The following is a 24537-nucleotide window of genomic DNA, read 5'->3' as shown; positions in this document are numbered from 1 at the left end:
ATGACTCATTTTGTGAAAGTTCTAACAAGTAAAATGAACAAATGAATTTCTTTGTTGCATCTATCCTTAGATAAAGTGATTGCTTCAGGCTTTAATATAAATATATAAATATAAAATGAGGAAAGTTGGCCATTTTTTGAAAGGGCTTTTCTTGGATCTTGGCTTTATACTTTAAGTATTTTTTTACTTTGCTTATGTTATCCTCAGTTCACTCCTTGATGTTTTGTCACAGACTTATTGTTTATATATTGTGGTTTTTGTTGCAAATATTCCTGTAAAAAGAATTTCAACTTCATTTATCTGATCTCTAACACATGAGGTCAGTCTTTATCCAAGAAAGACATTAGGAGATACTGCTTTCATACTCTTTTAGACTTTCAGATTGATTCAAACTGTTTTGCGACGAAAATTTTATTTAAGGATCTGTGTGAATCTACCTCATTCAGTCTTGTGGTTTATACATAAATAGTGATACCAGGTACGGATGAGCTGCCATCTCTAAATTGACGGAACAAACTACCTGAATTAGAGAAACCAGATTTAGGGCTTAATGAGAATAAGTTATAATGTAACTTAATGAGGAAGTATACAACTGAGGGAGAAAAGTAGGGAGATCTCATTTATTAATTTAAAATAAACATTTATAGAGAATTACAGAGTTAGAGTTCAATTAATTAAAAAAATTCAATTGATTAAAAGCATTGACAGTTACATTCGCTCAGTAGTTTTGAACATTTATAAAATATTTACTAGTGTTTTATTACCAATTAATCAACTGTCTTATTTAAGCAGTATTGTCACTGTACCTGGGCAGGTCTTGTCAGCCACAGGGAAGTGCCTACATATGTACATATTATATATTCATTTACACACAGACTTAAACACATTGCACACCCACAGAGTCAATCACTAATCATACAGAATCCGAATAATCAGATTTTTCTTTACAATTTTGTTTAACATTGTGCGATGTTCATAATGATGACCCAAGGGGCTCCTGGATACTGAGGGGAAGATAAATTATATTGTATCTTTATTGTAGTCACATTCTTTGAAAATAAGGAATTCATTTCCATGGTAACTCTATTAGTCCAGAGTTACCTGTGCGACAGTAGGGCTGTGTGTTCTGAAATTTTATCTTAGACTGTCAATATTTAACCAGAATTTGGGCCTCCATATTGTTACTCATTATTTTTCATAATAATTTTTGGAATAAAGTTTGGTTCTGAACTCCCTCTTCTCCAGACACACTGGCCCGATAATAGAGTCCAATAGCGTCCATTGACTAAAGGCAGTTGAGCTCCTCATATGTTTGCTCTGCAGCCGGGAGGTATCATGGGTATTTACACAAAAGCTGTTGATCACAGTGTATTTACAAAACCATCAGGAACAGAGCTTCTTCCTGTACTGTAGACTTCCTTTCAATTGATGGTATCCCAGTGGGATGATTGGCCATCAACATTTTTTTCTTAGAAAAAGCTTCCCACTGGAGCTTTCTCTGTTATATTCACTGGTGGAAATGCTTGGTTATTATGTTTGATCAGAGGTACTTTTTCAGCATGTGATTGGCTATCAATCTTGGATCTTTAAAAAGGAAACAATGCCCCTGTGCCTGAGAAAGCAGAAAGCAGCTCAGGATACTTTTACAGCTTTCATCTGGCTCAAAGAAGAAACAAAGTTCATTAGCACCCTGGGTTTCTCAGGCCAGGTGCCGGACTACTCTGGTAGTTATTCCCACTTCTGGCTTGTGATAATGAATTCCCATTAGACTGACTACTTTTCATTGCTGGAAGGTGGCTCCCCCTTCCCCTCTCTCTCTCTCTCTCTTTTTTTTTTTGGCTTTGTGCTAGTCCTAAGTCTGTTTACCCTCAAATCCTATCTTCTGTCTAAGCATTCTCTTCTGTATTATAGGGGGCTTCATTCTGCAGGCTGCATTTAGTGGGAGGCAGGAAGGCCAAGGGTAGGGAGAAGCTATGGTATTTCTCTCTCTCTCTCTCTCTCTCTCTTTCTGGCAACAGCTTTATGTCCTCCACGGTTCCATTCCTGGACAGATCTCCTTCCACTCTAGCTGGTGTTGGAAGACCATAGCCTGTGGGTTGCAATAACACTGCCTTCTTTTTGTCTCTCTAGCCTTGGGATGCTCATGGCCTCTTACTTACATTACATTAGCTGTCCACTTTGTCTTCTCAGCTTCTATTTGATCAGAATAACCACTTTCCTTAATGAAATTCTCTTTATGTAGTTTAATAAATGCTTCTAGTGGTTTCTGTTTTCCTAGTGAGACCCTAATACATATTCCTTTTTGGCGTCATTCAAAGTTTCTTACATGAGAGTACATCTAAGAGAAAAGAACTCCTGTTTATTTCCCATCAGAGTCTTGTAACAATGGGGATGAAAGCACAAAGCAGAGAATTGCATGTAATGTAACATTTAAATTAGACTTGACCATTCCTTAGACTATCACTAGCCATACTTCTGTCCTGGATCTAGATAAGCTATAACTAGAGAGACCAAGGCAGCTAGCTATGTGACAGTTAAGAATCATGAAGCTACAAGGCGATAGTGAGTCCCAAAAAAAGGATAGAGGGCTAGCTGCTTAATTAGAAAGATAGTTTTTATACACGCTTCTAGAAAGAGTAGAATTTAAATGTTTCTCAGTGCTGTAATGTATAACGTTAATTCACAGATGCAACTGTAAAGAAAAATATTAGACTAAATAAGTGAATTGTTGTGAATTAATTATTTGAGTTATTGATAATTAGTTGAATTAGTTATTGAGTTACCAGTTAATTTAAGTTATATCTTGGGTAGTTTTGACTCACAATTAAAATATAATGTGCTATCATGTCAGTACTTATGTTTATTTTTTAATTTTCAAAAATCTTGGTCATTCTTTTTGTTAATGTGAAAAGGGATAAGTGACTGAAAGTACATAATATTAAAGTAAATCATAAATTTTGATATTTAAAGTTAGATGTGCACTAAATATTGTTATTTAAAGTTTCATCTCAATTGGTTGAAGCTCTTTAACTCACAGATGTACAGAATTGGTTGAGAAAACAGGATAGTTCTCTGTATCAGAAAGTAGTGCTTTAATATATAAATCAAAATTATATAATTTATGCACTTCATTTTCAAAAACTTTGCATTATCTACTTTAATGATAATGTAATTTCATGCACTACATTATTTAATATAAAGGAAAACTTCATAAAGATCTTCCTGGATGCAATTTCTCATTGATTACTAGCCTATAGCACGGTCATCAACCCAGAATTTTAGATCATTAACTTCCAGTTCTTAGCACTGAGTGTGGTTTGTCAGTTCCAAATTTAAATATATTGTAAACCAAATACTGTTGCTTCTTGGAACTGTTGTTGTAGAATGAAGGTAAAATTAAATAAAACAAATGGGATCTGATTCAGAGTTTGGAGAGTTCCCGATTTGGATTTGGAGTATAAATCCTTACATGCTTTTTATAAAGTTTAAGTCTTCCAATATTTTCCTCCCCTGAAAAGTGTTCATTCTTTCAATATCATAGGTGATTGGAGGACTTGGATAATACCATGAATAATTAAATCAAGTACAATGCCAGAAATGAAGATTGCGAAAGAAATAGTGTTTTTTCCAAATGTGCATCCTGATGTCTTTCTTTCTCACTAGTAGTAGTGGTGTGATTGATTTTTAGGTTGTTAATATCAAATTTGTCTTCCAACTGGAAGGGATATTTGGGGCTTTATTTGGGGACTTCAGTGGGGAAGGTAGGAGGAAGAGTTATATATACGTTTTGGAATGTTTCTTCTCATGAAAATGTCTTGGAGGTTGAGAGGAGAGAAAGCTGCTGATGGATGCCTAGTTTGGGTGTTTTCTTCCGGGATGACTCAGGGTGCCCCCGACCTATGGGGTGAGCCCCAGAGAGAAGCTGCATATACCTGTTGACGGGCCCTGATGTTTCTCCATGTGTTAGTAAATCTTTTTCTGGTGTATGGGAGGCCAGGAAATGGGAAGTGGCTCAGCTGGTGGTTATCATTGTGTCTCAGGGCTTTTTGGCTCACACTCTCTAAACACTTCCTGGTCACAGATTAGAAAGACTAATTTCTGAAATTAACTTTTGGGCATTTTTCACTCTGAATTTTGACTTTAGACTGAAGCCCAGAAATGAGAGTGTAAGACTGTGAGATCTTCCATGTGAAGATGAATATTCTAAACCAGAAAGAAAGAAATCAATTGCATATTCTAAACCAGAAGGAAAGACATTTCCTTTTAGAGAAGTAGGTACACCATTTCTGTAACATTTTATGAATGCCAGAAAATAAAAATATATGCCAGAATTTTTTAAAATTAAAAATCATTAATGTCATTTCTTTGTTTTCAGTTTTATACATTTAGAAGTAAAGAATGGAATAATTTGACTGTTTGGCTTTAATAGTGTAAGATCAGGAGGCCAGTGTACAGGTCGCTTGGCTTAGATATGACAAGCTTTTGTCTTGGGCTAATGGCATTTCAGTTATCTTACTGCTTGTAAAAATAAGGTTGTAAAACTTACTTGGAATATATTTCCAAAACTTCTGACACACTGAAGTGTGATATGTGGATGCAAGTGACTGAAATGGGTTCAAAATTCCATGAACTGTCTTTTTTTTTTTTTAGTAGATCTGTGAACTTACTATGAGGAAATGAAAGAGAAGTGCACAGCCATTCCAATTAGATGAAGTAATTGCTCCTTGCTTGCTCACATTTGACTAAATTTACCCTTAATTTATTTAAACTTTGATTTTTTTTCATATTTAAGTTAAACAGTGTGAATATTTTTTTTTTAATTGAAGAGAAATTCTGTTTCTTAGCTCCTGCTGGGTAAAAAAAAGTGACAGGGCTGCTTAGTGCTGCTAACTCTAAGTGCTGTTTGTAGTTTGTTATGAGCTCTAGAAAGCTTCTATGGAGAAAAGAAAGGGATTTGGTGGAAAGAAAAGTCCCAGGAAAAAAGTCAATTAGAGACTGTGCTGCCTGCCAGAGTGAAAGAGGGGGAGTGGAGCATCCATTCTGAATTGGTATATGAAGAAGCAGGAATCCAATTAACAAATGCACATTTCTGCAGCAGAAGACAGTGATTAAAATTTTTGGTGAACTACTCAAAATTCCTTCCACACACATCAAAACTCTGAAAACTTACAGAGGCTTTTTTTTTTTTAAAAAAATTCTTTGTTTTAAGAACAAATATGAAAATAGAGAACTGATTATGCTTCTTGTTCTAAAATGACCTTTAATTGTGTGGAATGAGAATGTTGGGTTTTTTAAAGTTATTTAATGCTTTTTATTATTTAATATTCAAATATATCACTTTTAGAAACATACATCTTCAGAGTTGTATATCCTGCATTTGATACAGTTAAAAGAACAGAGACCTAGTTTATGGAAACTTAAATCAATGAAATTATCTTTAAAGTTTTGATCCTGATTTCAGATGTACTCATTCAGCAATCAGCATTTAATAATTGCATTTGCTGCACCTAGTACTGTGTGAGGTGCTGGTGACACAAAAGTAAATAAGGCGTGGTCCCTGACCTGCGGTAGTTTACCTTTGACTCTTTTGGGAGAAACATATACTTAATTAGATTGAATTATGGAGCAGCGTGTTTAAGACTGTGATGGGAGAATAAGCAACATCGGCGGGTGTACAGAGGGCAGAGTCTCTCACTGTGGGTATCCTGGGGAATTTGACAGAGATGTGTACTGGAGCTGTGAAGGCTGAATTATGCTTTGATAGGAAATGAAGCCAGCCTTATAACTACCCCAGGTGGCTTGGGACACTACTGCTGTTCATTTTTGTTTTGTTTTGTTTTGTTTTTAGAATCGTGCTGGCCTATTATATATTATTTTTAATTACTATGTATGTGTATGCCTGCAAAGTAATTTAATCAATTAATCAGTAATTTTTTAACTATGAATTGTAAGGTGACTATGATTGTACCTAGCCAACTTAATAAATTTAGTACATTTATGTATAATTAATACTTTTATATTTTAAGTTTAGAAGTGTAAATGTGCTCTGTGCTGATGAATCCCACATTTATTTAACATCTCTCCTTTGATATCTAACAGGCATCTCAGACATGGTATATTCAATATCAAACTCTCTCCCGACCTGTCCCCAAAGCATCTTATTTAACTGCAGTAATGCCTTCCAGTTGCTCAAACAAAAAACCTTGGAATCATCCTTGATTCTTCTTTTTCTCTCGTGCTCCATAATTAAGTTGTCAAAAAATTCTGTTGATTCTAATTTCAAATATATCCAGAATCTGAACACCTCATACCACTACCAGCTACTATCACTGTGGTCCAAGTCACTGTTACTGTTTGACTGGATTAATTCAGTATAGCCTCTCTCTGCTTCTTTCTACCTTTTTCTCTAGTCTAGACCCACACAGAAGCTAGAATAATCATTTAAAAATGTAAGTTAGATCATGTTACACATCTGCTTAAAACTCACCAAATTTCCAGATTCCTCAGAGCAAAAGCAAAAATCCTTACTTTGGCCTACAAGGCCTTGTACAGTCTTCCCTTCTTTACTCATCTCTTTGGCCTTGTCTCCGATTAGTTTTCCTTCTATTCACTCTGCTCCAGTACCTCTGGCTCCTTACTAATCCTCCAAACACTCGGCCTGTTCCCATCTCAGGGCCTTTACAGTAATTCTCGCCTCAGACATGAGCATCGTTTTATTTGCTCCCTCACCTCCTTCAAACTTCTGCTCGTATCTTTCCAATGAGAGCATTCTTGACTGCCTATTTAAAATGGCACTCCGTCTTCCTTCCTGCTCCTGTTTTCCATCTGCCTTGTCTTGCTTTGTTTTTTCTCTGTAGTACTTAACACCTTTAACATACTATATAATTTGCTTACTTATTCTATTACTTACTTTTTTCTACCGCCCCCTTCCAACTAGCACCCTACCGACAGGGATTTTTGTCTGTTTTGTTCACTGCACTATTCTTAGCAGATGGAATATTTTCTGGCATGTAATGGATACCCAATAAATAGTTACTGACTATATGAGTAATATCTTCTGCATTCTTTTTTTAGTGATTAAAGAGGAGCTTTATAAATTATTTTTACACTTTCAGTAACTGGATTTAAATATCAATCACTCTGCACTAAGGAAGTGTTTTCTTTTTCAGGCTGAGGTCAGCTGGATATCATTTTCAGAAATAAGAATGGCGGGTCTTACCCAAAACCAATTAAATCAGAACCTCTATGGATGGGACCTGCTCATTAGTATTTTTTTAAAGGTTCCCCATATGATCCTAATGGGCAGCCAAGGTTAGGTAGAGAGCCAGTGCTCAGGAAACATTTAAATACGCGTGAATGAATGAATGAAAGCACAACACAACTACTGCACTGGAGACCTAGATTTAGATCAGCCCAAGCATTAGATGTCAAATGTTTGCAGTGAAAAATCGGTCCTAAGCAACACAGCCCAGGAAGAGCTGGTTGGAGAGGAGGAGGGAAACAGGAGAGGGAAGGTATAGTGATGGGGACGACAAAGAGGGGACTCCCAGGTAGTAGGAAGGAGAAGTTGCTCCCCTGATCCCTTGGTAGCTGTTGCAATTGATTTCTGTCTAAAGGGCATGGTTATGTTGGTGACTGCCTGGTTAATAATTTGTATTAAGTACATTATGTTTCTAAGACTCACTAATTTTTCCGCTCTCAAGTAATCAAGAAGTGAGATCAGTCTTACATAATGAGTACAGCTCTCTGAGCACAGTGAGAACAGCTCCTCAAAACCTGGGGAAAGAGCTTTGAGCTGTCTTAAGAGATGTTGGGGAATGAAAGGGATGGAAAATGAAGGGCCTGGACACGCAGACTCTGGGATTCCTTTCTACAGTTGAAATGTTTTTGTTCCCTAGAGATTTCAAAGAAGGTGGGAGGTCTGTTCAAAGTTATTTAAGGAATCGCTGTCTGGCTGGTAATGTGGCAAGAAGGGGTTAGAAGGGACAGCTCTGAGGAGACACAGTGCAGTAAAGTGTCCTAGAAAGCAAAACGGAATGAGAAGAAAGTGGTGCAAGATGTCAGATCTGGTAGGAGGAGAATGGCAGAACCAACCAGGCCTTGGATTTGGAAGTAAAGCAAAGAGACAGCAGCCCAGTGTGATTAAGAAGACAGTGGTTGGAAAGAACCCATTGAGAAGGTGCCAGAGAATTAACATGGTAGCTACTGTGGGTCTGATAAGAATTCAAGACCCTGCAAGTCCTATTTCATGGTTAGAAATTTTTATTGTGTCTGCCAGGCTCTGAGGCTATTTAAAAGCTTTCAGTTCCACCCTGTGGTTCTCAGTTCTGTGAGGTGCCGGAAAGGATTTGCCTGATGTCCTGAATGTGACTTATCTAGCTGTTACTACTCTTTCCACACTCCAGTGCCAGCCTTGGCCAGGCTGAGGTTCAGCCTAGTTGGTGAGCAGAAGGGATGCTCCTTGTCCTCTCTGTTGTCCAACCAGGTTCTTCTCTAAATGTAGGTAAGAGAACCTGTCAAGGTGTCGAGGATTTCCTGTGCTAGGGGACAGGAATTCCCTCCCTCTCGGCCCCTTTCCATTCCCAGCCATCTCAGTTTCTTTACTAGTTACTAGTATTTCTAGTTTTGCCTTTCACAGCTTGTGCTGCAGCCTCCCCCCTTTCTCTTGTGTCCGCCTCTCTGTCCTTAATAGGTGGCTCTCCTCAGTCTTCTTATAAATGCCTTTCTCTGGCCTTTCTGTGTCCCCGTGAGTTTGATCTCTCCCGTGATCTCCATCCTGGCAGCCTGACACGTGATTGGTAGATGAGTGTGTGTCACCGATCTGTCGCCCCAGCAGCCTTAACCAATGACTTTTGCTCCCTAAAGATTACAACCGATTGCTCTGAACCCTAGTTCCAGTGAAGGCAGGGCTGGCAAGAAGTAATCTAGGTGCTAGTTGACATTTGAACACATTTAACTATACAGAAGTTTTTATTCTTTTCAAAAACTATCACCTCTAACTGGCTTCACGTAAATTATCCTTGTTTGTCTGAAACAGTGGAACATCCCTGCTGTCTTTGCCAAGGTACTGTGTGTCCTCTTACGTTGTTTCATCCACTGTAGTCAACCTGCACAATTGATTTTGAGGGTTTTGTTTCATTTTTAATTTTTCCAGAGTCTTAAGAAAATTTGGAAGCCATTTGAGGTCTTTTTATAATCCTCCAAGTCTGTGTTTCCTAGGTAACATTTTAGTGTCTCATTTTATACTTAAGTACATACACAGCCATACCAGTCACTGACTAATTTTAGCCTTTAACCTGAATTGGCTATATGTAATAACTTTCCCAATAAAAGCAGTATTAAACTGAAAGTTGATTACCGACATTCTACTTTCTTACTTGGGTTTCTTTTAAAATACCTTACTGAATGTTTAAAAATTGAGGTGAAGCATTTATAAGATCTTGGTTGTATGGCTTTCCTTAGTCAAGTCCTCTGTGATTTGTATAACCCAAGACTACCTGTGAATTTGTAGGGAAAGTAAGTTTAATTAAAATGTCAGTTTCCTAAATGTAATTATTTGTTTCAGACTATGAAGGATTATTTTAGGTAGGTTTTTATGAAACACTGGAGGGCACTATTATGAAATTCCCATAGCAAGGGAAAGAAGATGATGGATTTGACAGAGCTGTTTGTGGAGTTCTGAATAAAAATGCCACTTCCCGTGGAGGTGCTCAGTACGTGTCCTGTAATGATGCCAGTTACAAGGAATTAGCCTCCTGGACCTGCCTTTGGATACTGTCATATTTCAAGCTTGAACTGGCCAGTACGGTCACAGGGAAGGCCACTCAAGCATAGTGAGTGACTGTCAGCTCGTGAAAAAATGAACCTTAATTGAATCAGAGGGTAAAACACTCTTCAAGTCTCAATAGAACGCTGGCATGTGAGAGCCAAAGTAAAGCTGTTTCCTCATGTGAGTTTGTGCTCTACTGAAAGAGTGAAAATGCTCCATTTATGGACAATAAATACAGGGCAGCATCAGCCACAGGTGACCCAGTGTCATCATCTGACCAACCTTGCCCTGAGGAATGGGTCTGGATGCAGGATTTCTAAAAGCTCTGGAGTCAGTCAACTAGAATGAGAGTTTTATCACATGGAACTAGTTTCTGGAATTGTTACTTCTTGCTATTCCATTAGTTTTAGAAGGTATCTTTGGATTTTTCTAAGTCTGTAAAATAGTTTAGATTTGCCATCTTCTTTCTCCCGATTCTTAGCACTTAAATAAGTTATTCAAACCTCTTTGGTCCTCAGTTATCTTCCCTAATGTGAGGGACTTGAATTGGCACAAATAGTTTAAAGTTTTCTTTACTGCAGAACTTTATTGTATCTCCCACTATATCCTGGCCAAGGAAGTAATTTTTTTATTGTGGTAAAATGTACATCACATAAGATTTACCTTTTTAACCATTTTTAAGTGTACAATTCAGTGGTATTAAGTACATTCAGAGTGCTGTGATGAAGAGGTATTTTACTTTGAAGGAAGCTAAGAGATATGTAATAATTCACATAGAAACTTTTTAGCAGAAGCTGTACTAGACCCCAAAATATGTATGTATAGAAGATATTTACATGGCTGGATAGAATTTTTATGATTTTACATCTTCCTAGCAATTATAATAAAGGATGATTGGGAAAATAAAGTGATGCTGTGTGTGTCTCGATACTTAACAGTTCACATGCATATGGTTAGAGATAACAAAATTCATCCTTAAGATTCATAGATTTACTAGTCTTGCTTTAGAGTATTTTCAAGCAGCACTATGGGTCCATTTCACATATTTCTGATTTTGTGGTGGTACAGACATAAGGCTGCTGTCAGGACGTGAGGCCAGCAAGCTGTCTAGGACCTGCAACTCACAGAGTCTATTTGATTCTTTACATGTTCCCAGAGAAGTACATTTCTACCAGTGATGAAGAATTTAGGGCATTGGGATCAAAAATACTCTGTAAAGAAAGCGAACTGTAGAAATAATGTGGTTTAAGAAAATGGTGATTTTTATATAGAAAATAGGAATATAGGGTACATTACTGGGGGAACATGAATAAGAGGAATATCAAATTTAACAGTGATTCTGATCCTTGACATGTACAAGTTCTTTGCTTTGTCAGGACTGAGAAAACTTGACCAGTGAAATCATTTTAGCCCCTTCTTTAGCTCTGATGCAAAATCTTGTGAAAAATAAAAGTTTAGTGAAAGTGAAAAGACAGTTACCTTGTGGTATTAAGATATGTATAGGAAACGTGGCTGTTCACAGAGTATGAATTGAGTATATGCCATTATACTCAGGGCTCAGGGACTATGCCAGCATTTCACGAAGCATCTCCATTAAACTCGTCTTTCCGTGAGTGAGGATTAGTTTGAGAAATTTAGCTCCCCAGTGTGGAGCTAACAAGAGTGACTGCATCAAAGGTGCTTGTCTTCCCATGAAGTATTTTCTTGGCTGCTGAAGATACATATGAAGAGAAGGCTGAATGGTCCAAGCATGTCCCTCTGTTGTGAGCTTCTCTTTAGGTATACACAGACCCCTACAGCCTTTCTGTATTAATTTTCTATTGCTGCACAACAAATTACCACAAACTTAGCATCTTAAGACAACATGCATTTATCATCTTACTATATCCACGTCAGGATCCAGACATTGCAGTTGGCTTTTGCCTGGGGTCTCACAAGGACACAATCAAGATGTTGGTTGGAGTTGCATTTCTTTCTAGAGTTTAGATCCTTTTACAAGCTAATTTGGTTGTTAGAAGAATTCAATTCCTTGTAGTTTCAGGACTGAGGTCCCCACTTTCTTGCTGGCCATTAGCCGGGAACTGCCCTCAGCTCCTAGAGGCCTCTTGACGGTCTTAGCCAAGTGGACTTCTCACAGGGCCTTTTGCAGTCCCACTCACACCATGTACGCTTACTTCTTCGAGGCCAGCAGGAATATCTCTCTGACTTCTAGATGCCTTGTAAGGAGTTGAATGGTTGGGTCAGGCCCATCCAGGATATTGTCTTTTGATTAATTCCATGTCAGCTGGTCAGGAATCTTAAATTATAGCTACGAAAATCCTTTAGTTTTCCTTATAAGTAGGATATTCCATTGTATTCACAAGTCCTGCCCACACTCAAGGGTCAGGAATTATACTAGGGTGTGGGTCCATGGGGCTAGAATTTTAGAATTCTACCTATCATACATGTTTATTTTCTCAGAGTCAGGAAGTGGAGGCAAGATCCTCTGCACTTTCCACAGCTTCTTCCAGACCCTTACTTTTCCAACACTTGTGAAAAATAACAAGTACTATTAACAGAGTATTGAGACTTTGGGACCTGTACCATTTGGCATTACCATTGTCTCTCCCATTTTATTGCTGTCTTCTTCTGGACTCCTGAAGTCTCCTGCTCCTTCATAAAAGATGTTGGCACTGGCCTCACAGCCTTGCACTTTGCTCCAAGCCCAGCCAGTTCTCTGGATGACTTCAGTTTCCATGCCAACCACATGGAGATATGTCAGGATTTGGGAGGGAAGAAAGCATAGCAAGGAACATTGCATCAGCCCTTGGGTACTTTAAATCATTTTAGCGATGTCTGAAAGATTATAGAAACTTATTTTGCTATGTATTTTGTAATTTACATATTTTTTGTGATTATTGTTTCTTTAGGTGTTTCAATATATTTTTGTCCTTGTTGTTTTGTCTAATGCTAGCCTACCTTATTTATGGTGAGAAGTAAAGGATAGTGATCAGGGGCCATGTTTGGGGTATAGAGTTAGAACCCAGGCTGCCCCCTGCTGGGCCTGCATGTGGTGTTGGCTATAGTTATCAGAGGAGTGAGGAGACCCTTGAGGAAGGGGAAATGGAGTCAGCCTCGGTTCTGACTGGGCAGCTCTATGGAGCTCCTGAGATAGCCAGAGCAGTCTGGACTTCGTTTTATTTTTGTCTTAATTTTTTAAGAAAGGTGAGTCTGTTCCCCTACAGTGTGCTTTGGTTGCCAAGTACCGACCCTGTGGTGGCACTTGGTAAAGCCCTCAGACCGTGGTAACTTGAGTGGGAGCTTTGTCAGAACCCAGTTCTTTTTCCCGGTCCTGCCTCGGTTCTCCTTTGTTGTCCTGAGCCTCACAATGATGGCGACTTCTTTGAACATCTGACCATAGAGGCCTATTGCAGAGAGGTTTTCCTAAATCTTATTCTGAATGCTCAGAATTCAGCCCTTAGTAACAGGAGCTTGCAGTCTCAATTAGAAAGAACTACCTACTGTTGTGGACCTCTTTGTAGTTTCCCTCTCTCCGCTCTGTTTCTCTCCATAGCTCTGCAGCCTGCATGCATCACGGAGCAGTGAGTGGTGACTCTGCCTGGACCCCCTCTGTGAGCTGAGGTGGGAAGGAGGGTTTGAGTGCTGCCTGGCAGACTCAGTTCTGTAGAGCTGCCCTGTCCAACACTGTAGCCACTAGCTGCATGCAGATATAAAAATTAAATGTAAACTAAACTAAATAAGATTAAAAAACTCAGGTCCTTTCTCACCCTAGTAATGTTTCAAGTGCCCAGTAGCCACATGTGACATGATGACTATATTTGACAGCAGAGATAGAGAACATTTCCATCACTGCAGAAAGTTCTCTGGGATGGTGCTGCTTTAAAGTATTTCTTTCCCTCTGGTCCTACAGCAGCGGAAATGCCAGTGTCTTATCCTCTCTTGGGGTCAAAGCTCACATGACCCTCAGGTGGGACTCAGCGGGCTCCTGCTCTGAGGCCCTTGGCAGTTAGGTTACACCTTCCAGTCAGCTTCCTGTGTGACTCACCTTGTCCCCAACAGAAGGATTTGACGTTGGCCTAGAGAAGCCTGGCTCGTCCTGTGAGAGCTCCCAGATGGCGCTGGAAACACCATGTACTAGTTTTCTATTGCTCCTGTAACAAATTACCACACACCTAGCAGCTTAAAACAGCACAAATTTGTTATCTCATCATTTATTAGTCAGAAGTTCAACACAGGTTTCACTAGGCTAAAATCAAGGTGTTGGCTGGCTTGTGTTCCTTTCTGGAAGATCGAGAAGAAAATCTGTTTTCTTGCTCTTTCAGGTTTTTGAGGAAATTCGATCCCTTAAAGTTGTAGGTGTGGAGTCCCTGTTTCTTACTGGCTGTCATCTCTAGAGGCTGCCTGCCTCCTTGGCTCCTGGCCCTCTTCCTCCAACACAAAGCCAAAAAAGGCAGGTTCAGTCCCTTTGACAATTCAAATATCCCCTGTGTCTTCTTCCATCACATCGCTCTGACTTTAGCTGGGAAAGTTTCTCTGCTTCTAAGGGTTCATGTGACTAGATGGGCTCACCCTGATAATACAGGGTAGTCTGCTCATCTCAAAATCCATAACTAATCACATTTGCAAAGTCTCTTTTGACATATAAGGTAGCATGTTAGGGCATAGACATCTTTGGCGGGGGTGTTACAAATTAATTCTTTGCATGTTATTAAGCAAAAATACCTCATTTAAAATGTAGTTTATTTGAAGAGGATAATTAATATCCTACCATTTTTGTGTTAATGATATTATTAATTTTCCTTGGAGTCTAAACATCAGGGGAAGACAGGAAACATGAAGTAGAGAATGAATTAGAGAAAATGAAGAAACGGGGAAAGTGGTACATGGAGAAAATCTTTACTTCTTAAACAGTGTTTTGTATTGTTTTTCACACAGCAAAACCCACAATCCATGATAATACAGTTTGGTGTACATTGATAAAATATCACCAAAACTTCTCTGAATTAAACACTTACTCATATTTTATTTTTTTTTAAACAATGAGAAAACCTGTACAAAAATGGCATTATAATCATGAAGATAAATATCTGAAATTGAACAATGTTAAAGAGGATAATCCTATCAAATAAATGTGATATACTTTACAGCTTCCCCACCTACTAGATTGCTAACTTTTGATTTTTATGATGCCTCAATAAAATCTGTTTGATTTTAATGTTTGTTGCCTTTTGTACATTCACCGTAGATTTCTGCCCTCATTACTAATTTAGTATTAAAATATTATTTAAACATTTAGTTTAATTAAATGGTTCTAGACTATTATCTATTGTACAGTGATACTCTATAATAAATTATACTTCTAATTTTTGAGAATGAATGTAGCATTTATCTTTCTCATCTTTCATTTTATTTATCTCATTAGCTAAGAAACCTTTCCAGCTTGGACCTACGTCATATCACTGAACTGGATAATGAAACCGTGATGGAAATTGTCAAGAGGTGCAAAAATCTTAGCTCTCTCAATCTCTGCCTGAACTGGATCATAAATGACAGGTAACCATTGTAACACCTTAAAAACACTTTTCTAGAGGAACATGTGTTCTTTGTACCAAGTACTGATTATCTTTATAACAGGGCATGTCAACTTTAAGGAAAATTTGATGTAGCCATTCTTTTTTATATAGACATGTTTAAGTTTTGAAAACCACATAGATGACTTTATGTGCTAAGATTTAAATATTTGCCTAAACAGTTATAGCAACAGTAATATGTTGAATTTTTTTCTTGTCACCCATCCAGAATGTATTGTTAGTCACTATAATATTTTCATAATTTCTGTTGTAGATGCTACTGTTCACTTATCAAGGAAAATGATTCTGAGAAACTATTTGAAACATTATGCATTCAGATCCCTTCTCAAGGGTGACATTTTATTTTCTGTATACATGTGATTTGTTCTGAAAGTAAAAGTCACATGATGGAAAGTTAGATATATAGTGTAAAAATGTGCAAAATGGGTAGTTTTTTAGATGAGCAATGATAAACCAATTTTCTCTAAAAAAGAAGAGAGGGGAAAAAAGCAAGAACCTTTGAAAGTAGACCTCTTTCTAATGAAAACAACTACAGAGCAGCACTGCTCTGTTGCTGCTGGTTAGTTTACATAGGGTCTTAAATATAAACATGAGAGAAGACTCTTGCCCAGTAACTTTTCAAGAATAAATTTTTTTTAAAGATAGGCCATCAAAAATATTTTGCTTTCAAAATAGAAAGCACTATTTCAGCTAAAATTAGAACCTATTTAGATTTAAGTATTTTGCACAAATTGGAGCAGTAATTTAAGTTTGTGTCAGATAATGCTCAAAATTTGACACTTCCCCCCTTCACTTTTAATTTTTTTTACATACTTTAAAAATAAAATCATATAGACTCCATTTTCCCCAAGTATGGTAAATTTTAGTGACATTTTTATAAATTACCCTGCATTACTCTTTAAATTATGTGATAGCTTTCAACTTGGCTCTTTCTTAGTAAAATTTTTCTTGAAAAATTTACTCATTCAGAATAGATGCACAATCAGCATTTATTAAAGGTATTTATTGCTTTTTAGTAATAGTCACTGTGTGAGGCATTTCAAAATCTAAAGGAAACTTATGAAAATTTGAAAAAATCAAATTCTCTGTAATCAGCATTCTTCTGCATAGTCAATTATGTGACAACTTAAAAATAGTCTTTTAAGTGTTTTTCATAACAACTAATCAAATAAAGTACATTAAAAATATTATCCTTTGTTTTTAGGTATTTACCTTAATATTGAGGTAAACGTCTTAGTAATGCATTGAATTGAAAGCAGAAAACTATTCTGCCACAAAGTGATTATGAAAATGATTGCCTTTCATTCCACAGCAATTTTCTATGTCCCTAAGTCAGTACATGGAGCCTACAGAGGTAAATATGATGCAGTCCATATATGATTATAAGGATTATCTCCTAAATAAACATTTTGCTTAGGTCTGTATCATTTACACAAAGGTACTCAGGGATTCCTCATCTCTGAGCTCTTCAAGTGCTTATTTAGCTGTAACTGTGTGTGAAAAAGTGGGCAGCCCTTACCTTGCTTTTCCTTCCCTTTGTTAGGCTTCATGTGCTCGAATCTCTTGCTATTTCAATCGTCTTTTTCCTACTTAACTATTAATGGTTATTTGGTATTTGATCCTAAATACATGTACTGTAGAGATTTATTTGCAGGGAATGAAAGTGTATTTTTATGTTTTTAATGGAAAAGTTTGGATTAATTGAGAAAACATGCATTTTAATGAGGTTGAGCAGTAGAGTTTTAAAGATCAGACTCTCTTAGGTTTTAATTACACTGCTTGCACTTATCCTGTGTACTGTATTAGAAGTTTCAGACATTAAAACCCACTTTGCAGTATCGTCTAAATTACTCAGCTCATTGTTCTTGCCATACTCTATCACTAAGCTAAGTAATATTTGTAATTATATTGGTATAAATCGAGGCCTTCCCGTCAGACTTAATTATAATTTCAGCACTTAGCCAAGATGGGTTAGTAACCTTTCATATAGAGGGCACTGGAATGCACTAATGCATTTAGCCTATCAATTAGCGTCTGTTTTACATTTGTTCATTATTATTATCCTCTAGTAAATCAGAAAGCATTTATTAACCCCCTACTAAATACCTGATGCTGTGTCTCAGACATGGGGCACTGAGTCCCTGCCGCTCCCAAAGGTTGCTCTCTTTAGGTGACATAAGACTTAATGAGTGAGATAATAGTGAGCCTTGTAAGGATAGAGGGGAGGGAAAGTAACCTTTATTACCCAGGAAATTGATAGGCACTTTACACGTGTTCTCATTTAAACCTTTCAACATCTTTTGTTCAGCAGAAGGTCATACTATTCCTATTAAATTTTAGACCATTTGTTTGACTTTTCTTTGGCTTTTCTGATTGGGTGTGTTTTTCCATCTTTGCTGCAGTAAAAACTGGATGGGGACAAACAAGAAAAAGCAAATGGCTAATGAGTCAATTTTCCATTTCATAGCTGGGATGCACACACAGTTGACATTTATATGTAACATTCTTAGTTTTTTTAAAACTAATCTCATTATTTTCTTTCGTAGTAAAGATATAATAGAACCTTTAGATACATTTTGTATGTAATACCTGTGAAAGGGATCTATGTTTAATGTTGCTAGCTTTAATAAAGGACTACTTATATGAAGATAAACTTTGATACTTTTCTCATATCTTTAGGTATAAGATTTATCCTGGATTTTAGAAGTTTTTATCAATAAGCTTTTTTCTTCAAGTTCAAAGTTAAAAATACGTAGTAATTGAAGGTCTTTATTGTTAAGCTCATGGTACCTTTTAGCATTTTGTGGTTCTTGAATTGATCTGTGTGACTAAGACATGCTGTTCTTTACCTTTGTTTTTGTGAAAGCACTTTTTGTTTAGAGAGTTAAAAGGCATGGTATTTTCTTGTATTCATAAGGATGATCTAGTAGTCATTTGACATTTACGATTGCTTTTAAATACAAATAAAATCCAAGTGGTTTATGAAAAGAAGACACTGACTATTTCTATCAATGATTTAAATTAAACATCTGGTTATTACATCTCCTCCACTCTCTCTGACTATAAGTTTATTGGAATGTTTATTTGCATTTGATATAAATCTCTTGTTATTTCACATTCAATTTGTTCTTCATCGTTTTTGTATGTTTGGTATAGAGTGTAGAAGCAGTGTGCTTTGTATGTAAAAAGCTGATATGGTTCTCAGTCTGAATGGTGATATGCTATAATGGATATTTGGTTTTTTTTTTTCCCCAGAAGAATTAAATGAAATCTAATTGATTTTAATCGATCTTTACAAAAGCTATTCTTAATATTTAAATGGGCTATCAAAGAGGAAATTAATCTCATTTTCAATTTTTAACATTAGCTCTAACAATAAAGTTTGATCATATGATCTATATATCCACCATCTAACATATAATTCTTTGATTGACAGTTGACCTTGCTTGCTCATGAATTAGGAAAACAGTAGAGGACAACAATACAAGAGAAGTGAAAGATTCTCTAGCATCTGTCAGCTAAAATCACAAAATGTAACAAAAGCCAGGCTGGTTGTTAAAGCAAATTATGTTGCCAACTAGTTGAACTTGCCTAGCTAGAGATTTACTCTGAATTTGCAGTTTAAAACAATGAGTGTATTAAATGTGTTGAACATTGATAACAAAGGACACTTTGTTTAAGGAGTTAATTTGCTGTGTGAATCTTTTATTTGTATAAAGGGGGCTGTTGCATCAGTGGACCCTCTAAAATTTGAAGAATTTTAAATCTTAGACTATTGTGACCAGTTTCTTTCAAGTATAGACTAACATTTACAGTATGTTTCTATTTTACTTTATGTGTATTAGTGTTGAGAATAGTAACTATAAATATTTTCCCTTTAAATAAAACTTTAAATAACATCATTTTGAAATTGCAAACTGGTGGGCCATAGTTGAGTCTAGTCCAAAAAGCAGTTTTGTTTGGCCTATGCAATATTTTAAAAATTGAATTAGTTGCCAACTTTTAAAAAATTGGGGAAGTTCACATAAAAATTCTAAATTTGGTCCTTCTCTTGGGAAAGCTGCACATCTAGCAACATTGGACCCACATTTTCTCATGTCAGCAATCCTTCCAGGATGAGTAATGGGCTTTTTTCTTTGGCTGTTCTCCAATTTCTCCACTATTCCCACCAAGCATGATCTCTTCTTTTATATTGTCTGCCTGTGCCCACCCAGTCTACAGATTGAATTTGCCTTTAATAAAATCCAGAATGTAGAGATTTTTAGGTAAAATTTTCTTATTTTAAATCAAATGGGTCTTTTAAATTGAGTCTGATAAAATATGTTAACAGATAATAGAGTTAATTAGTTTACCTAAATTAGTTCTTCATTATTTCAGGCCTCAGAACTTTGGCTAACAGGTAGAAGTTACAGAGGGAGAGAGAACTGAGCTTACAATAAGTTAAAACCTTCGTTATCACTGACTGCCTTCCAAAACGGAGAACTCACTCCCACTTAGTGTTCAAACAAGAGTGTCATAAAAAGTTTCCTGAGTAATAAAGAGAGTTGAACTGGTTTACTAAACTGCCTCCAACTTCAAGCCGATGGTTTAAAATGAATTTATTTGCAGTGCTTAGTATTTGATTCATGATTCCTCTGTTTATAATATTAAGAAAAATCTTAAGACTCTTTTCTGTCTTCTGTTTTTCGGCATGTAGCCCTTTTTAGTCTTTTAGGTATACTCAGGTTGAAGTTGTAGAGTGACGGATTACTCCACCACCCCTTTCAGGGAGACTGACAGCACCCTGGCTCATGTAAAACTCAATGAGGCTTCTATAAAGATTTTTCTAATTCCCTTGATCTTCTCTGGATGTTTATTCTGTTTCTTCTTTCAAATTTCCGTTGATTCAATAAAAAACGGTGACATTTAGAAATAAAGTTCAGAGAGGATTTGAGCAGGTGTTGGTGATATAAAATATTTGCTGAGTGCCCATTGTGTTTTATTTCCAAGAATTGTTTTGTGAACACATGCTATATATTGTATTTATAAGTGTTCGAGGACTGGGTGGATAATCTACTATCTTCCTGTGAATGTCATGTCACAGTGGACTTAGAGTTTTATTTCATTTCAATCCCCCAATATTACTTAATTCTCCTAGAGACTGAGGTTTAAAGATTGCCCAAGGGGAACAAACCTATCCATTAAATCCAGGAGGCAGAGTTGAATTTGAGTTTGAGAATATTTTGTTTTCTATTAAAGTTAAGTGGTCTGGAGGAGAGGAATACGTTTCACCTTGGAGTACTGAGTGTGAAGTTTGAACAATTTGCTTCTATAAAAGCATGAAAACTTGTAAATAAAGAGGCAGCAAAAATCATGCTGCCCATTGAAGCAGCTCGGTGGTGGGATTTATAGCAGCCCACTCCTGCCCATAGAGAACGCGGAGCAGTCAGTCTGCATACTTCTGGTGCCAAATGATGTGGCTGGGTTGGTTAGGTAGAGTGTTAGTAAAACTGAATTCTAGTTATTTCTGTACTTTACTACATAGTTTTGAGTATGTTCTATGATATTTATTCATATTTTTGTAGAAAGAATAAATATATTTTACTGAATTCTGGAAGAGTTGTAGGGACTGAATGGAGTCTTTCTGAGCTGTTGACACTTGTTTGGGGTTGGCATATTTTTGATACTCTCTTTTATATTCGCATTTATTTGTAAAACCATCCCTAGAAGAATAGTATGATATTGGATTAACTACTATTCAGGCCCCCAAACCAGCTACAAAAATGTTGTCTTTGGTGTCTTTCTACCATTAGACCCTCTTTTTAAAAGCATGATTGCTTTTTGTATGCTACCAAGGTCAGAGCATATATTTTCTCTTTTGTTTTTGACCAAGGATAATAACAGCAGCTAATAATAGCTACCATTTACTACAGTCTGTGCCATACACTGTGCTAAATGTTTACACACAGTGTTTCATTTCATCTTTAGAAAAACCCTGAGGAAGCAATTAACCCCATTTTCAAATGAAGGAATTAAGGTCCAGAGAGGTTAGACCACTCACAGCTGGTAAGTGGTGGAACCAAGACTGGAACCCATTTTTCTGTGTCTTCAAAGTCTAAGCTCTGACCAAGAGGGGCTTACTTTCTCCCAGTGCCTTATTCTGCCTCAGACCTAATGTCCCGATTTGCTCAGGACAGTCCCAACCCATTCCTGTTGTTTTGGAATTCTGTCAGGTATAGCATTTGCGCTGCTCCCTTGTGTGTTCCACAGTGTCCTGCTTGGATGATAAACTGTAAGGTCACCCTACCTCAGACTATGCTTGGTCACTCTGAATGTCATTGGGATTGTTCCTTCTCTTTTCCTTACGAGGTATCTGAGAGGTGACAGGATTTGGGTATCTTATTGCACACAAGGAGCTGTAGATTGTCAAAACATCTAAGTTTGTGATAAAAAGCAGTTTTTCCCCCAACAACCCCATTTATAAATACTCTTTATTTCTTATTAAGTTCCTTGAGGAAACATAAAATAAAGACCATTTTTGTGTCTTTTACCACATCTAGCTCATACTTGATATCAAAAAGAATTTAACAAATGATTTTTTGAATAGATATTTATTTAAGCATGTGATGATAATTTATTTTTATAAATATTTTGTTATCTATAAATGCTCTCTGTTAGTTCTAACAAATACTTAACCATTGCAGAGTAAAGGAGAATACTAAGTACATACTTTGAATAAGTTATTACTGAGTTAAAAAGAAGGAAGTTAACTTCATTGAAGGTTTCAGTACCTTTGGTTAGAAATGACTGCCATAACAAATCTGTACAGTTCTCCTTGTATATGTGATTCTTCAAATAGTTGATGATACTTTTCTATAGAAGGAGAAGTTTCTCTGATGAAATGATTTGTACAATTATCCTCAGATGAAATTCTTAGTGTATTCAAATTAAGGGAACTTTTTCATGGTTTGGCACATACTGATATTGGATATCAGTTCTGATACTGGTTCTTTCAGTGCTTCTGATGATGAAATATCATCTTACAGGCAATATTAATTGATTATAACACTGGAGTATCTAAACTAGTAAAATCACTTGAAAGGAAAATCTTTATGAGATTATCTATATCTCATCTATTTCAACCTGCCCTGATCTTTAACTCCAGTTCTGGAGATGGGCTGGAAACTGGATTTGCTGTGGATAAGTCTGTCTTATTGATTCTTCATGTTCACGTTATTTTGTCGTATAGAATGCTATGAATTTTTATGATAGTTCTAACATATAATGGTAGTTTTCAATATCTGCCTTGTCTGTGGTTCCTAGTGAGCAATAGTGCATAAGTGAACATTTCTGCAAATGATAATCATTAACAGAGCTTTTATAGAATCAAATTATTGGTATTCCTGGATGTGCTACTCTAAATGCTGCTGCTGCTTTTTGTTTTTTTGGACAATATAAAGATTATGTTAAGCATTTAGTTTGTGGGATTAAAAAAAGTATGTTTTATGTGTTATGAAATCAGAATTCATGATCAAATTATGGGAAAGAATGGGACATAGTTTATATGATGATGAATGCAGCACTCTACACCCATGAATTTGGAGGCTTCCTAACCTCAAACCCATCTTAAAATTGCCAACAATGAACAAAATCTTCATTTATTGATGAAAATGATGATAGTTTATTGACTGGACAAATTTATGAAATTTATCCCACCTACCTTTGCTTCCCCCAAGGAGTTGTCTTGTTCTTAATCTCCAACGAGAAATGGTAATTAAAATAACTCACTGTTGTCAAATTTTTAAAATGTGTGATAAATGAAGCCCAGTAAATAGTGAAAATATGAGAAAGGTGATTAAATCTGACAATTTTCTTGTAAAAGGCTGGAGATGATAAATATCTCCTGTGATTAGTTATTAATTTAGTGCAGGAGATTTTGCTTCAGCCTAAAATATTTTATGAACAGTGGCATGAAGAAATATTTTAGAAGATAGGTACACACATGTTTAACCAGAGGAGAAATTGCTAGAACTTGATTGGTAATAATTAAAAATGGCAGATCTGACATGTATGTGCCTGGGCTATTTTCTGTGTGACAGTCCTTTCAGAAATTAGAAAAGACGACATGAAGACATGAAGAATGACAGAGTACTTTCGGCTTGAACCCTTTTGGTTCATGAAGACGGAAGGGTTTTATGTATATCATTCCTCAACTGATAACATATTCAATTTAAAGTAGTATAAAATAACTCCTTTACTGAAGTTGAAAAAAGCCAGCTAGTTTCATTAACAATTATAGTTGCCCCACTAATAATTTCCCTTAAAATGAATGTGAATTCCTTTATATTTAGAGGAAAGATGAAATAATAACGGTAGTTGTAATGAAGTGCTGCATCACGTTACTGTCTAGCTGAATCCACAGCACATCAGTCCACTGGTGGCATAGATCACTCTGTGGCTGTGTAATATTTTGTTTAGGAATCTCTCTCCTTGTAAGGAATCCTGTGTCTTCATCGTTGGCCCTCTGCCCCAACCTTAGCCCCTGGCACCTTGCATAGAAGTCATTTAATACCTGTGTCTTGAGAGAATTATAAATGCTGCTTTTGTAGGATGATAAGTCTGTTTTAAAATTTGGCCTCAGTGCTGGCTGAAATCCAGGCAATTGGTTCAAATTCCCTCTTTCTTTCAGATTTATTTATTTCTGAATAAAGTTGATACTTTAATAAAGTGAGGAGTTAATGTCATTGTCTGGATTCAGATAGAGCTTGCTTTATGTATTGCACGCTTTTTACCTGAAAGCCATAGCCTCGTTTTTTGAACAATACACATAGGTTTTAATGTTGAATCTTTGGCTTCTGCCTTTTTAATATAGTCTTTGAAATGCTTTTACATGAAGAACCAGAAACTTCATTTGCTTTTCATTTGTAATGATACTGCATATTATTTGAAAAGAGGCAGAGGAGACAGTTCCAGCTTTTTTCTGTTTCTTGGTGAGAAAAGTATGGCTATGTGAGAAAAAAAAAGTTGCAGATTTTTTCTTAATTCTTCTTGTAGCACTTTTAAGTGCTGCTCTCTAAAGTATGTTTAATATTTGGTTAATTGCTACTATAAACCTAAACATACTGATTAAGGCCAGGTTCACATTAGAACAATTATCTGGTTAATTGCTCTGGTGCAAAAATAGGCTAAAAAATCATC

At 36.5% G+C, this 24537-nt stretch overlaps 1 protein-coding gene across 1 annotated transcript in view; it reads left to right on the top strand.

Moving 5' to 3' along the window:
• Positions 1–24537, top strand: part of FBXL17 (F-box and leucine rich repeat protein 17) — a 437862-nt gene that overhangs the window by 143107 nt on the left and 270218 nt on the right. The window contains exon 6 of the mRNA XM_010987536.3: positions 15192–15322. Within this exon, the coding sequence (XP_010985838.3) occupies positions 15192–15322 (131 nt within the window). The remainder of the gene's footprint in view (positions 1–15191; positions 15323–24537) is intronic.

The sequence above is a fragment of the Camelus dromedarius genome, chromosome 3, assembly GCF_036321535.1.
Source record: "Camelus dromedarius isolate mCamDro1 chromosome 3, mCamDro1.pat, whole genome shotgun sequence".
NCBI lineage: Eukaryota > Metazoa > Chordata > Mammalia > Artiodactyla > Camelidae > Camelus > Camelus dromedarius.
Note: the sequence above shows the minus strand (reverse complement) of the source record. Positions and strands in the feature narration are given on the sequence as shown.